Below are 13,068 nucleotides of genomic sequence, written 5' to 3'. Positions count from 1 at the left end.
GTGGCCTAGAGGCCCACAGTGCAATGCATGCACAAGGACACAGGTGGCAGCAGTGATGATGCAGGAGGGGTATAGATGGAGATAGGATGGTTGTGTGATCTCACATGTACCCACGAGCCCATGAGGTAAGGCCATACATACCGTCAGCTGATTCAGGTAGGGTCTCCAGGTTCCATCCATGAGACTCTGCCGGTATTTCTTTGTAAAGAAGCCAAGGTAGGAAATGAAAGCTGTGGTAAGTAGAATGTCTCCACACAATGTCCTTTCCTGCTGTTTGAAGTTCTGCACGGCTTCTGCCCATCTCACATTTTCAGATGCAAGTCCTCCAACCTACCATCGCAAAGGCAAAGAGAAGAGAGAGTGTGGTACCTTAGGCAACGGGGCTGCAGCTTTAGTCTCAGTGATTACAGCTGGACATCCCTAGTACAGCTCTGTCCATCACAGGGGATTTGTCTGGCTACAGCAAACACCTTTGTAAGCAAGTCCTTATTGTGTGTGCTGTGCATTATGTGGGCCACAGAAAGAGGACAGGGGATTGAAAGCAGATTGCCAGGAAACTGACACACCCACTGCAAATGGGTATAGAGAGGGTGGAATGTGACCTTATTAACCACTTACCACAATACCTGGTCTATAAGATATGCTAGAAAATTAAATATATCTCCCATTTCTCTGAATGCTGTGGAAATGAAAATAAAGCCAACACTATCTACAGTAAATAATTTACAGTGGGTAGGGAAATAAATATGGTAATTACAACAGCACTGGATACTTTAAGTGCATAGGTGTGTACAAAAATCTCACATGTATAGAACATATCCTAACTGGCCCATCCAACTGTGGGATGGGATCCTCCCTCTTTTTATGAAGGACTACTATGTTTATTTTTGTTTTTGTGCTTGTATACTGGGGCTTCAACTCAGGTCCTTGTGTTTTCATGTTGATTTTTTTTGCTCAAGGCTAGCTCTCTTCACTGGTGAGGCTGGTATTGGAAGGCTTCAGACTAAAGAGAAGTCATACCTAGTAGATACATTTATTTATTTATTTATTTATTTATTTATTTATTTATTTATTTATTTAGCACAACTTTACATGATAGATTCAATGAGAAATATAGGCCACAGGGGATTGAAAAAGGCCACAGATGTATTGACACTCCTCTCACTGAGTTGGTATCAAGCTGGTCATAGTTGCACATGCCTACAATCCCAGCCCTCAGGAGATGGTGGCAGGACGATCTCAATTCAAAGGGAGTCTGGCTATAGGATGAGACTCTATCTCCAAGAACCAATAATAAAAGTTGATGTGTATCTATCTGTCTCCTCTTGAATGTGTGACTATTTTAAATATACCAGAAGTGATACTGTGCTAGGGTTTTGTCCCAGGCTTTAAGGAATTGGACTTTTATACTTCTTACCCTTTGGAACCTTTACTTGCAGTGGATTCCTGACTACTCTGCTGGAGAGATGGCATGGAGAGGCTCTGAGACTCCGTAGAGATGGAGCAAGGTCCTGCTGAGTCTACCCTACCAATCATCCCTGCCAAGGCCAGAGACTGTCCAGCTTAGCTCAGCAACTGGCTAAATAACCCTGAGTGGTTGCAGTAATGGGGTAGAAGTTCTGAATTGCTGGACTCTGCCCACATTCCTGACCCACAGACTTGTAAAAGGTAGGACAATGACAAGATCACTAAGTGTTGAGGGTAATTTATTATGCAGCCAGGGGCACCTGCAACACAGGCACATTACTATGATCCTTCAGACTTGTTTTCTTGTGTGTGTATGTATGTGATGTCAAGTTCAGAAATGTTCAGAATAAGCTTCTATCTCACTTCCTAGTCCTGGTCACTCCTTTATAATCAGAATGTCATTTAGACAAGAACTCCAGAGTTTGCTTATAAAATGCTGTCTTTGTTTCTTAAGGCTTCCTCTGTTCCATACACATATATGCATGCACTGTCTGGTCTTGAGTGGGCTGTTTAGCAGAACCACTGTTCTCACACATCTAATATTTATATAAGAAAACAGAGTGAGCGTTCACACTTTATTTGGACCACCATCCGTGCCTCCCTGCACATTTTTAATATCCTCCCTTGAGCCCCCGAGTCCAAGCAGTGCTGAGCATTGCTCATCTATTTTGCACCTCTGGGGCTTCTGACAAGTACTGTAATCAGAGCTCAGGCCACAAGACAAGTACTCACCAGACGGTTTGCAAGGGAGATAGTGCCTGCAGTCACTTCAGCTTCTTGCTGGCATTTGAGTTTCTCTGCTGTTGCTTTCTCAAACTTCGTGGTCAGTTTTGCCAGGTTCTCATTAAGGTGCTGTTTAGAAAAAGGAGGACAGAGTCAAGAATTCCAGCCCAAGCCACCACCTACAGAGCTTCTAGGATGAAGAGTTAACTGAAGGTGATTTTGAAGTCAGGAGGAGCTTGTAGGCTCATTGAGCAAGTCAGGGAGATGTGGGAACCAAATTTAGGAGTAATGATCTCAGGTAGAGTTCCAAGGGAGACATAAGCTTTGTCCTGCAGGGGAAGTGTGGGGTGTTAGATCGAAGGAGAGAGAGCTGAGATTCCACACCTGACCCCTTGCTCTTCAGGTAATGGTGCTGGGGAAAATGGGTTCCAGTGGTCTGACAAATTGTGCAAGTCCTATTATTAGATGTATAAAGTTCATCAAAGGAGGGGGGAGAACTAAGGCATAGGAGAAATATATATAAGGCCAAGTTCATAAAACAAAACAGTTTAGAGAGCAGGTAGTGAGCTATTCAATGATAATGGCAGACTAGCCACACTCAGTTACATCTTCTTCCTACTAAGACTTCTCTTAAATGGATTGTGAAGCAATTATGAATCCATAAGTCTTTAAAACCAAGCAAAATCACTGAGGGCTGCAGGCATTGAGGGATCCAAATAGATTTTGAAGGACCATACAGATAATAGTCATGCACCCAGTTTGAGTCTTCTGATAGAGATGGAGGTGTGGAAATGACTGGAGAAGCTTCCATGGTTCACCCAAGGGAAAGCTGGGCAGCCTGAAGAGCCTCATATAAACTGGAGATTTTGGAAATGTTGGGTGGGTAGGGCAGGAGGAAGCTGATTGGAAGCCTATTGGCTCTTGCATATCTCCATCTATGTGTTCAACATGCAGTGCCATCAGGCATTATTCATTCTCTTGTGAGTAGTGGCAGAGAAAAACACCACATTCTGGATTCACCCAACATAACTCCTTCGATCCTAAAAACACACCTCTCCCGTCAATCAGCTCTGCTTTGCCCTTACTTGTAGAGCTACCATCAACCTCTGATCAAGGCTCTCTTCAACATCAAAGAACAAGATACTAATGAAGCTAAGATTAAGATAAAGAGGGGAAAAAACACAAACAAAAACCAGTGACCTGGGAAACAGATGTCAATAGAACATTACCATGGAAAAGACTCACAAGTTATCTCTCAGAGAGATTCAAGATGCAAGAGGTATTTAGAAGAGATGTGACATGTGTCATCCATAAAGGAAAGAATAAAATGCTATTAAGAAGAGAGAAGAGAGAAGAGAGATGGGAACTATTATTACTGTATTATTGATGGGAAATCTTAAATTTGGTTAAAAAATGAATTTGAGGAAATCTCCTGGAAACATAAGAAAACAGTGACAAAAATGGTGTGGACTGAGTTAGGAGGAGCAACCTCCAACCAAGATGCATTTCAGAAGATAAGACTAGAGCTAGGTGCTGGTGGTTCATGCTTATATTCCTAGCTACTCAAGAGGCTGAGAACTGAGCATAATGGTTCAAAGCCAGCCTGGACAGAAAAGTTTGTGAGACTCTTATCTCCAATAAACTACTCAGAGAAAATAACCAGAAGTGGCACTGTAGTGCTAGCCTGGATTGCTAGCCTGGAGCACAGAGAGGCTCAGGGACAACAGAGTCCAAGCCCTGAGTTCAAGCCCCAGGACTGGGACAAAAAATAAAAAAGATAAGATTAGACAGAAAACAAAAGGGATATTACCAAAGAAATTATTAAAAATGATTTGGCAGTGCTCAAGGAAATAAATCTGTATATGCCATCAGGAGTAAGAAAAGAATGACAGCTAAGCAAGCCAAAGTAGCTCCAGATACAAAGGATAAAGGGAAGGTTGAAAGATTTCCAGAAAGTGAAAGAGTACATTCATAAAGGAGAGAAAGGGATAATGAAAATTCGTTAGCTTTCTCATTGGACAAGTCTTCAAAACATCCAGTGTTTCAAGGGAGCAGTCATCAACACAGAATTCAGTACTCAGGTCAGACATTGTAGAGTACTCTTGTAATCCCAGGACACTTGTTCCATTTCAGACTAAAATAAAGATGACTTACAAGCTATCTTCTTACTTAGTTTTATTAAGAAAGTTACCTGAGAATGAACCATAGAAAAGTAAAAAGACTAAACCTAAACATGAAGTGGCTCCAGAAATCATTAAAATTACTCAAGAAATCAGTAATACTTTTGTTTGCTCCAACATTGATTGGAGCTAAGGACTGAAGACAAGGGAGAAATGTATAAGGAAAAAAAAAAGCCTTGATGGAATATTGGATTGAATGTAGCATGTAGAAATAATAGAGGCTGTGCCAAAGGAACCGACTGATGGAAGAAAAAAGAAATCAGGAAAGTAGAAATTCCAGAAGGGAAGAGGTTGTATAAATAAAGAAACATACTTATTATAGCATATCACTCAGAGCTGCTGTGACCTGTTCACAAAACAGAAATGGAATTTATTGGTTCTTTAGTGTCATGAACTGCTCTATGGAGCATATGTCCCTTAAATTTTGATTAGAGAAGACAACCTAGAGGTTTCTGGATTTGGCAATTATAAAAAGAGGTTGGGGGCTAGGAATGTGGCTTAGTGTTAGAGTGCTTTCCTAGCATGCGTGAAGCCCTGAATTCAATTCTTCAGTACCACATAAACAGAAAACGCTGGAAGTGGTTCTGTGGCTCAAGTGGTAGAGTGCTAGCTTTGAGCAAAAGAAGATCAGGGATGGTGCTCAGACCTTGAGTTCAAGCCCCAGGACTAGGAAAAAAAAACACCCACAAACAACAACAACAAAACCCAAAACAAAAAACAACTAAAAGAAGTTGGGAGGTAGAAGGGAGAGAGCATACTTGAAGTTGAGGACCGTAAATACCGTCATTTTTAGGGCTGATGGCTCCAGAGAAACTGCTTCTGGGTACAGAAGCAATAAATAAAAGTTGCCATAACTTCACTGTGAAGACATAGGGATATACAACTTGTGGGCTCATCTAGCTAGCAGTCGTTTGTGTGCATAGATACATGAAGAAATGAAGATCTCAGCTTCACATATGGATGGGTGGAAGTTAGAAATTTAAATGAGCAGAAAGCAGGGGGATGATATAAACTAGTCAAATATGGTTAGTATTGGGGGAAAAAGTTGGGGCTGGTGAGGGAATCATGGTAAAATGAAAACACTGACTACTCAAAGGAGAGCCCCTAGAAACTTCAAGGTCAGTACACGATGCACAGCCATCTTCTGGTTATTTTTAGAGTAGCTGGAAATCAGACTTTTTACATAACAGCTCCTGCTGTTTTAAATATTGGCGATTAATTAAGCCATTCACAAATACTCTATGTAGGCTAAATAAGGACAATGAAGCCACTCGGCAGTGGGCTCTTGTGTGGCCTCAATAATCAACTGAAGCAGATAAAAGAATTAAGAGCCCATTAAAAGCCCTTATCTACTGTTTGCAATTTTACCCTATGTGGGATTGTAATACAAAAATGCATTGATATTTCTTATGATTACTTTTTTCTGTATATGCGGTGCTGAGGAATCGAACCTAGGGCCTCATGTATACGAGGCAAGCACTCTTGCCACTAGGCCTGAGGAATCGAACCTAGGGCCTCATGTATATGAGGCAAGCACTCTTGCCACTAGGCCATATTCCCAGCCCTTCTTATGATTACTTTTTATAAATCATAGTAGTTATTCATTGTTCATTACATATCAACAAAATATAACACAATCATGACGTGGTTTGCTCCCCTTCCCTCCCATCAAAAGGAGATACATGATGAAGTGTTTAGCTAGCTTGGACAGGCTTCTGGGTTTGATCCTCAGCACCAAAAACAAAGAGGGAAAAAAATAGAGACAATATAGAAGATAAATAAAAAAAAGTCAAAATCTTTTACTACCCAAAGATGATCACCACCTTTATAGTTTTTATGTATTTCCATTTTATATAAGCATATAGAAATTCCAGTGCTCAATCTTGCTTGTTATAGATTCTCCTCCTTTTTGTGTTTAAATAAAATTATTTTTACTTGGAATTATCTTAAAATTATCTTAAACATGCACAGCTGTGTGTATGTGTGTACATGTGGACACATGTCTGCATGTATGCATATATGCATGTGCTCATGTTTGTGTGCACATGCATGTGAGTGGAGATAGCTGTGATGGCTTCAGAGTACATGGGAAGCCCTTCTTTTTCTGGGAATCTTTCTTGTTAGAGTTGGGTGTTGGCCCTTATTTTTTAATAGTAGAGTGTTTCTACTGGGATGTAGACACAGAAAAGCACCGAGGGGAGGTTGTTAAAAGCAAGAATGCATTCCCCCCCCCCCAGAAAATATTTTGGCAGAAAAGTAGTGTCTTCCTGAAGGTAGCCCAAGTATTTTTAAGATATCCTTCTTGCTTTCACAGGTTGAGTGGGCCCATCAGTGAATGTTGGCTACTGAAAAGGTATAAACATTTTGAAAACATTTCCTTTGCACCAAATGTTCCCTTTAGTTAAAATAACTTCAGTAAAGAGTCTTTGAAAATTCAGTTCTTGTCAAATTTTATGGAAGAGATTGAAGAACATGAAAGATATTGAGAGGTATTTCACTGGAACATCTGGATTTACAGGGCAAGCATACTGAGAGGAGATTCCTTATTTTCCCCAAAGTATCTTTGTAAAATAAGAGAGGCTGGGTGCAAAGGTCTTCCAACTAGAGCCTTTAGCCACAGTTTTTAACGACCTGTAAGCTCATATCACAATATGACTACCACATGTCTACAATCCTACATTTCATAATCTACAAAACTATTATTATGGCAGATTTGTAGCAAGAATCTTCTTGGCCTGGATTGCCTTCGCAGTATTAATGACATAGACAATTGTTTGCTATAGGAACTGGGTTCTTGCACATGGTTGGATGTGCTGGTGACAGACAGCTCAAACAGCCAATGAGGGTGGGGAAGGGAGGAGTCTCAGCTGGAGTCAGTTTCTGCTGTTTAATCATGGAGAGCTTCTGGACTTAACGCCTTACTTGCATACTCCTCAATTTCTAGGAAAACCGTATGAAGCAGGCAATGTTACTAAAGTTTGAACATAGTGTTTATCAAAGATAATGACCCTTACTCACATTTTATATTTATAGACAATGGATCACCCTCTCCCAATACCACAATATACAACTTGCTTTTTAAAAAAGCTTCCATGAAATAAATGCAAATCTCATAAAACATGCCCACATATGTATCAGTCTTGCTAGCTGAGGTAGGTAGGCAATTGATCAGAGCTGAAGCTAATAAATTTCAAAATAGGTACTGAGCTAAGGTGGTTAAAACCTACATTTCAAAAGGCAGGAAAAAAGGAATGCTTAATTCATTTGTGGCTCACAGTTGGCTCCGAGGGTAATCCTGTCTATCTTCCATACATATCTATCTGTCATCCTTCCTTTTCTCAGGATAAAGAGAAAATCCTTACAGACCAGAACTATCAATCAGGGATTTGTTTCATGTGGCCTAGAAGGTACTGGAAAAAGAACTGGGAAATATTACCTCTCCTAAACAAGGAAGAGCTATTACACAAAATTTTGGCTTTCCTATTTGTCTGGAAAGGTCATAATGTGAGGGGCAGGGTGATGGCTGAAGGGCCCATGTGCAGGACAGGCGGTATGGCTTGAGTTAGGGGTGGAGGGGCTGCGGGCTCACTCACTGTGATCTTAGCTTTGATGGCGGCCAGCTTCTCCTGGGCAGCAGTGAGGTCAGAGGTGGCTTTGCTCAGTGCTTGGCGCTTGGGTTCTACATCACAGAACACCTCGTAGAATCTCATAATGTTTATGACCCAAGAACAGAGGCCTGCAGCCGCATACGACTTAGTGGCCACAAACTCAGGATTGAACTCGGGGTCCTGTAGATAGGGCCTGATGGCTTTGAGGCAATTCTCGTGAATGTTCTCCTTGTCAAAGTTGACTAGTGAGTCCAGGAAACTGTCCACTTTGGCCATGGTGATTTTGGATGCCTTCCAGCTCCGGTCTTTGGGTACCTTGCCCCCGGGGGCCATGAGTACCATCACAGCAGCACTGACATTGCTGACAGCTGCAGGTGGGGAACCAAATGACTTCAGCTCTGTCAGGTTTGTCTGGGAAAAGAGAAGGACATTGTTAGAAGAAAATGAATGAGCTTTCTTTGTCCCCAACCACTAATGGAGTTAGACAGAAGAGTGATGAATCTGAAAGCCTTGCTTTGAAGCCAGCAGCAGCCCTCTGAATTTTAAATATCATGACTCATCAAAAGGAAGGCAAAGCTACTCCTCAGTGGCTTTCAGACTCCCCTGAATGGTGAGCCCAAGATGTAGCTATGTTCTTTCAGAACTTTAAGTGACACTCAGCCCATTAGAAACATACAATTATTTCACATCCAGCAAAAAAAAAAAAATACAAGCATGCTAACTAACATACTCTGAAATAGGCAGACTGACATGAATAAAAGATAAGGTTATTATAAATTAATTTCCAGCTTGGATTGAAGAGAATAGCACTGAAACTCAACTGATTTCTTTTTCTTTAATTAAACTGCTTTGTTCCATGAGCTCGTTCTCATGACACTTGACTGCCCTGATAGCAAAGTGGTATTTTGCTGCCAAGAAATAATTCAGACAGAAAGCTGGTGTGTGACTCAGCTGCCTCTGCCCGGCCGCAGCTCTGTTCTCTCTTCCAAGTCTCACTTGCCTCAGAAAAACGTGTCTATATAAAGTTTCACCTTGGTCTGTTACTTTAGCTTTCCAGGCCTTGGCACATTCATGTGCACATTGGGGACAGAGTCCCTTTCTAATCTGTGCATCAACTGGTCTTAAATGCAAACAAAACTGAGTAGAGGCTCGCATTGCCATTCAATGAGAAGGCCAGGATAATAGCTCCATTTGCTCATAGGGATGATTTTGCAAGAGGGGGAAAAAGAAATCACCATTATATTTTATTTTGGCAGTACTAGGGATTGAACTTGGCCTTGTTAAGCTGGTGCTCTTCCACTTGAGCCACATTTTCAGCCAAGATTTTTGCTGATTATATTTGATATACTCTCTTGTAAACTTTTCTGCCCAGGCTGGCCTTGAACATGATACGTCTATCATCAACCTTCAGAATAGGAGGATTACAGCTGAAAGCCATCTGTGGCCAGGCTTGTTTTAGTTATTTTTGTGAAAGGGTCTTGAGTTTATGCCAGAGTTGACCTGCACTGAGATGCTCTTATTTAAGCTTCCTTTGCCTGGGCTTGCCTTAAACTGTGATCTCCCCAATATTCACCTCCCAGGTAGCTGTGATTCCAGGCACAAGCTACCATGCCTGGCTATTTATCCTATTTTTGAACCTGACTCTTCACTAAGAATACTAAACTAGTTTTTATAAAGCATGATTTTAAGTAAACTATGTGCAGTTTTCTTTCACTTGGATGAACTATAATTTATTTAGCTAGTTTCAAATTGTTGAACATTTAAGCTATTAAAGATTTAATAATAGGTTAGATGGCATAAACTTTTGAAGGCATTAAAGTAAACCAAAAACCACACTGGATTTCAATTAGAATTGTATTTAGCTTATGAATGGATTGAGGATAATGACATCTTTATAAAATGAAATCCTCCAGCGCACGCGCATGTGCGCACACACTTCATATACATTTGTTTATTCACATCTTCAATAAAAAATGCAGTTTTTCTTCACAGTTTCAGCACATTTCTTTGCACTTATTTGTACCTTATGTTTTGGTTGTTATATTGAAATTATATTTTCCAACTGGCTAGTGTGGATATTAGGAAAGCGATTACATTTTATAATGTATTTTTGTAATAGGCCCTTAACTTCCCCTCCTATTTGTATTATTATGTTTTTATAGCATCTGTGAATAATAATGCTTTCATGTGCTATTACATGACATGCATGTGATTCATGTTTTTCATTGACTAATGAATTGGTGAGGAATACAGGCATAGGAACAGAAGCAAAGAGAGTTTTTCTTGTGCCTTTTTGTGCATTAATAGGAATGACTCTGGTGTCCCATCATTAGACAAGAGTATTTTGCTCTTGGATTGGGATTGATTGCTGTCTGTTAACGATATATCCAAGCTCTTTTCTCTCTCTCTCTCTCTCTCTCTCTCTCTCTCTCTTTCTTTAATTTTGGTGGTATGAGGGATTGAACTCAGAACCTCACAGGTGCTGGGCAGGTGGTGTTCCACTTGAGCCACATCTCCAGATCTTTTTTGTATTGGTTATTTCAAAGGTAGGGTCTCGTTTTAGGCCAGGGCTGGCCTGGGCTATGATTCTCCTACTTGTGCTTCCCCACATAACTAGGAGTACACGGCATATATCACTGAGTCCAGCTATTGTGCTTCGCTGTAGCTCAGATAACAGGCCACTGCTCAGGATGGAGTCTCACAAAGTTCTTATATAGTAGCTACCTTCAAATTGTGATTTCCCCTTCTTTTCCCAAGTAGCTAGGATTACATGTAGGCCATTGTGGTTTCATTTAGATTCAACCTGGGTAATCAGGAGAGCCTCTCCCACCCATAACCTGGTCTCATTAGCAAGATCATCCTACCATGCAAGGTAACGTGAACTCTTCAGCTTTAGGGTATGGATGGGTATCTCTGAGGGAGGGGAGTTATGCAGTCTGACACATAGTTCTGTCAAATACTTTCCTACTTGTTTACCCCAGCGAAATACTTGCAATTACCAAATCCAGATGTATGTTCAAAAAGAATACTTGCTCAACAATGGATGAATCAGTAAAACACAGAGCAATTACAACATGGAATATTACACCATGAATTAAGAAAATGAGGTTCCGATGCATCAACTGACATTAAAAAGCCTTGTTTTCACAATGGAAAAGAACATTCAATGTATGAATAAGATCATGTAACATCTTTTTCTTTTTATTTCTTTTTGCATGATGTCACAAATTTTACAAAGTGAAATATGCCAGAGGTTTAGAGCCCTCTTGTCAAAAGTGGTAGCCTCTTGTCTACATGTCTATATGCACATATTTAAATAGACTACCATTTCAGTCCACTCATTTGCTGATAGGCACAGGTTGTTTTCATATCTTAGCTACTGTAAATAATGTGACTATGAACATGGGAATGCAGATATCCATATGGGAGAGTGTGGAATTCAGGGTTGGTTAGATGACAAATACTTCCTTTGTGACTTTTTTGAGGAAGCTCCAACCTGCTATATCTATTTTCTTCCCACCACTGGTGCCTAAGTATTCCCTTCTCTCCATACTTTTGCCAAAACTAATTTGCTCAGAAAGTAGGGTCTTATAGATTTGAGATGTGCTTCATTCCCCCTTCCCCATGCAAATAGCCCACTCCACATACAGGAGTAGATGAAGTGACTGATTTTTTTTCTTGATGGCATAATTGTTTCACTACGTGCCTCAAAACATCATTAAATAAATACAATAAAAAGAGTGAAATTGAGTTAGAGGCATCCATTGGTATTTAAATTATGCTATATGTGATATGTACATTTATACAAATGTAAATGAATAAGAAATTGTTGGGGTAGTTACACCCACATCCTTATAGGAGCTACTTCCGGGAAAGATATTAAGTGGAAAATAGGAGTGACTTTATATTTGACCCTATAAATAGGGTCCCCTATAATTTTTTGAATTATTTTAACAATAAAAATCCCCTTGCACATTATGTGTTTAATACAACATAGAGTCACTGTAAATACATGAGAAACAGAAAATTGCATGTAACTTTTGTGGAGGTTTAAGGCATGACATCGAAAGCTATGCCATTTTTTAAACTAAGGCAGAAAAAGTTACATTGAATTTATTTTAGTTGAGCTATAAAAGCAAAAATAAAGCTGCCAAAACGGAGACAGAATTTGCAGAGACTTAACTACCAAGCTCTGATTTACAGGTATTCTTTATGCATTCACTGAAGATTTATTGTTAAATTTGAACATGATGAACAAACAGGGAAATGGTCCTTAAATATCAGAGTGGTGTGAATGCAAAAGGTGTCTGAGGACAACGTGCAAGAGTTCTCTGGTCAAGAAGCCAAACCTGCTCAGTTATATGTGGGCTCAATTTAGTACATTGTACTCTGTGGAAAGAGGAGGGGGAGGGAGAGAAAAAGGAGATGGGGAGGAGGAGGAGGGAGAAGGGGAGGAGGAAGAAGTGTACTCTGATGCATTTTACTCCAGAGGACTAAGAGGAGGAAGAAGAAAAGAAAGAGGAGGAAGAGGAGGAGGAGGAGGATCTGATCAGTAGCACATAGGAGAAGAAAAAGAAGGAGGAGTATGAGGAGGAAGGAAGGTAGGGGAAAGAGGACAAGGGCAAGAAACCTATATGTAATTGAGTTTCTACAATCTACCAAGTATATGCAAGGGGAAAGGGATAATCCCTCTGACAAATGGTGTGAAAAAAACTATCCATATGCAAAACAGAATAAAATTGTGCCCCTCTCTTATACCATTTGCAAAAATCAACTGAAAATGAATTAAAGACTTAAGCATGAGACCTGAAACTATAAAACGACTAGAAGGAAACAGGAAACATAGGGGAATACTACACAGCACTAGTCTAGGCAATGCTTTTTTAAAAACAATATGATTTCAAAAACATAAGCAACAAAAGCAAAACGAGGGGCTGGGGATATGGCCTAGTGGCAAGAGTGCTTGCCTCCTATACATGAATCCCTGGGTTCAGTTCCCCAGCACCACATATACAGAAAATGGCCAGAAGTGGCGCTGTGGCTCAAGTTGCAGAGTGCTAGCCTTGAGCAAAAAAAGAAGCCAGGGACAG

The 13,068-nt window shown here is 40.4% G+C and overlaps 1 protein-coding gene across 1 annotated transcript in view; it reads right to left on the bottom strand.

Moving 5' to 3' along the window:
• Dnah9 (dynein axonemal heavy chain 9) overlaps nt 1-13,068 on the bottom strand; it is a 349,492-nt gene that overhangs the window by 82,391 nt on the left and 254,033 nt on the right. The window contains 3 exon segments of the mRNA XM_048365947.1: nt 142-330; nt 2,200-2,319; nt 7,964-8,389. Coding sequence (XP_048221904.1) covers nt 142-330; nt 2,200-2,319; nt 7,964-8,389 — 735 coding nt within the window.

This window comes from Perognathus longimembris, chromosome 17 (genome assembly GCF_023159225.1).
Source record: "Perognathus longimembris pacificus isolate PPM17 chromosome 17, ASM2315922v1, whole genome shotgun sequence".
NCBI lineage: Eukaryota > Metazoa > Chordata > Mammalia > Rodentia > Heteromyidae > Perognathus > Perognathus longimembris.
Note: the sequence above shows the minus strand (reverse complement) of the source record. Positions and strands in the feature narration are given on the sequence as shown.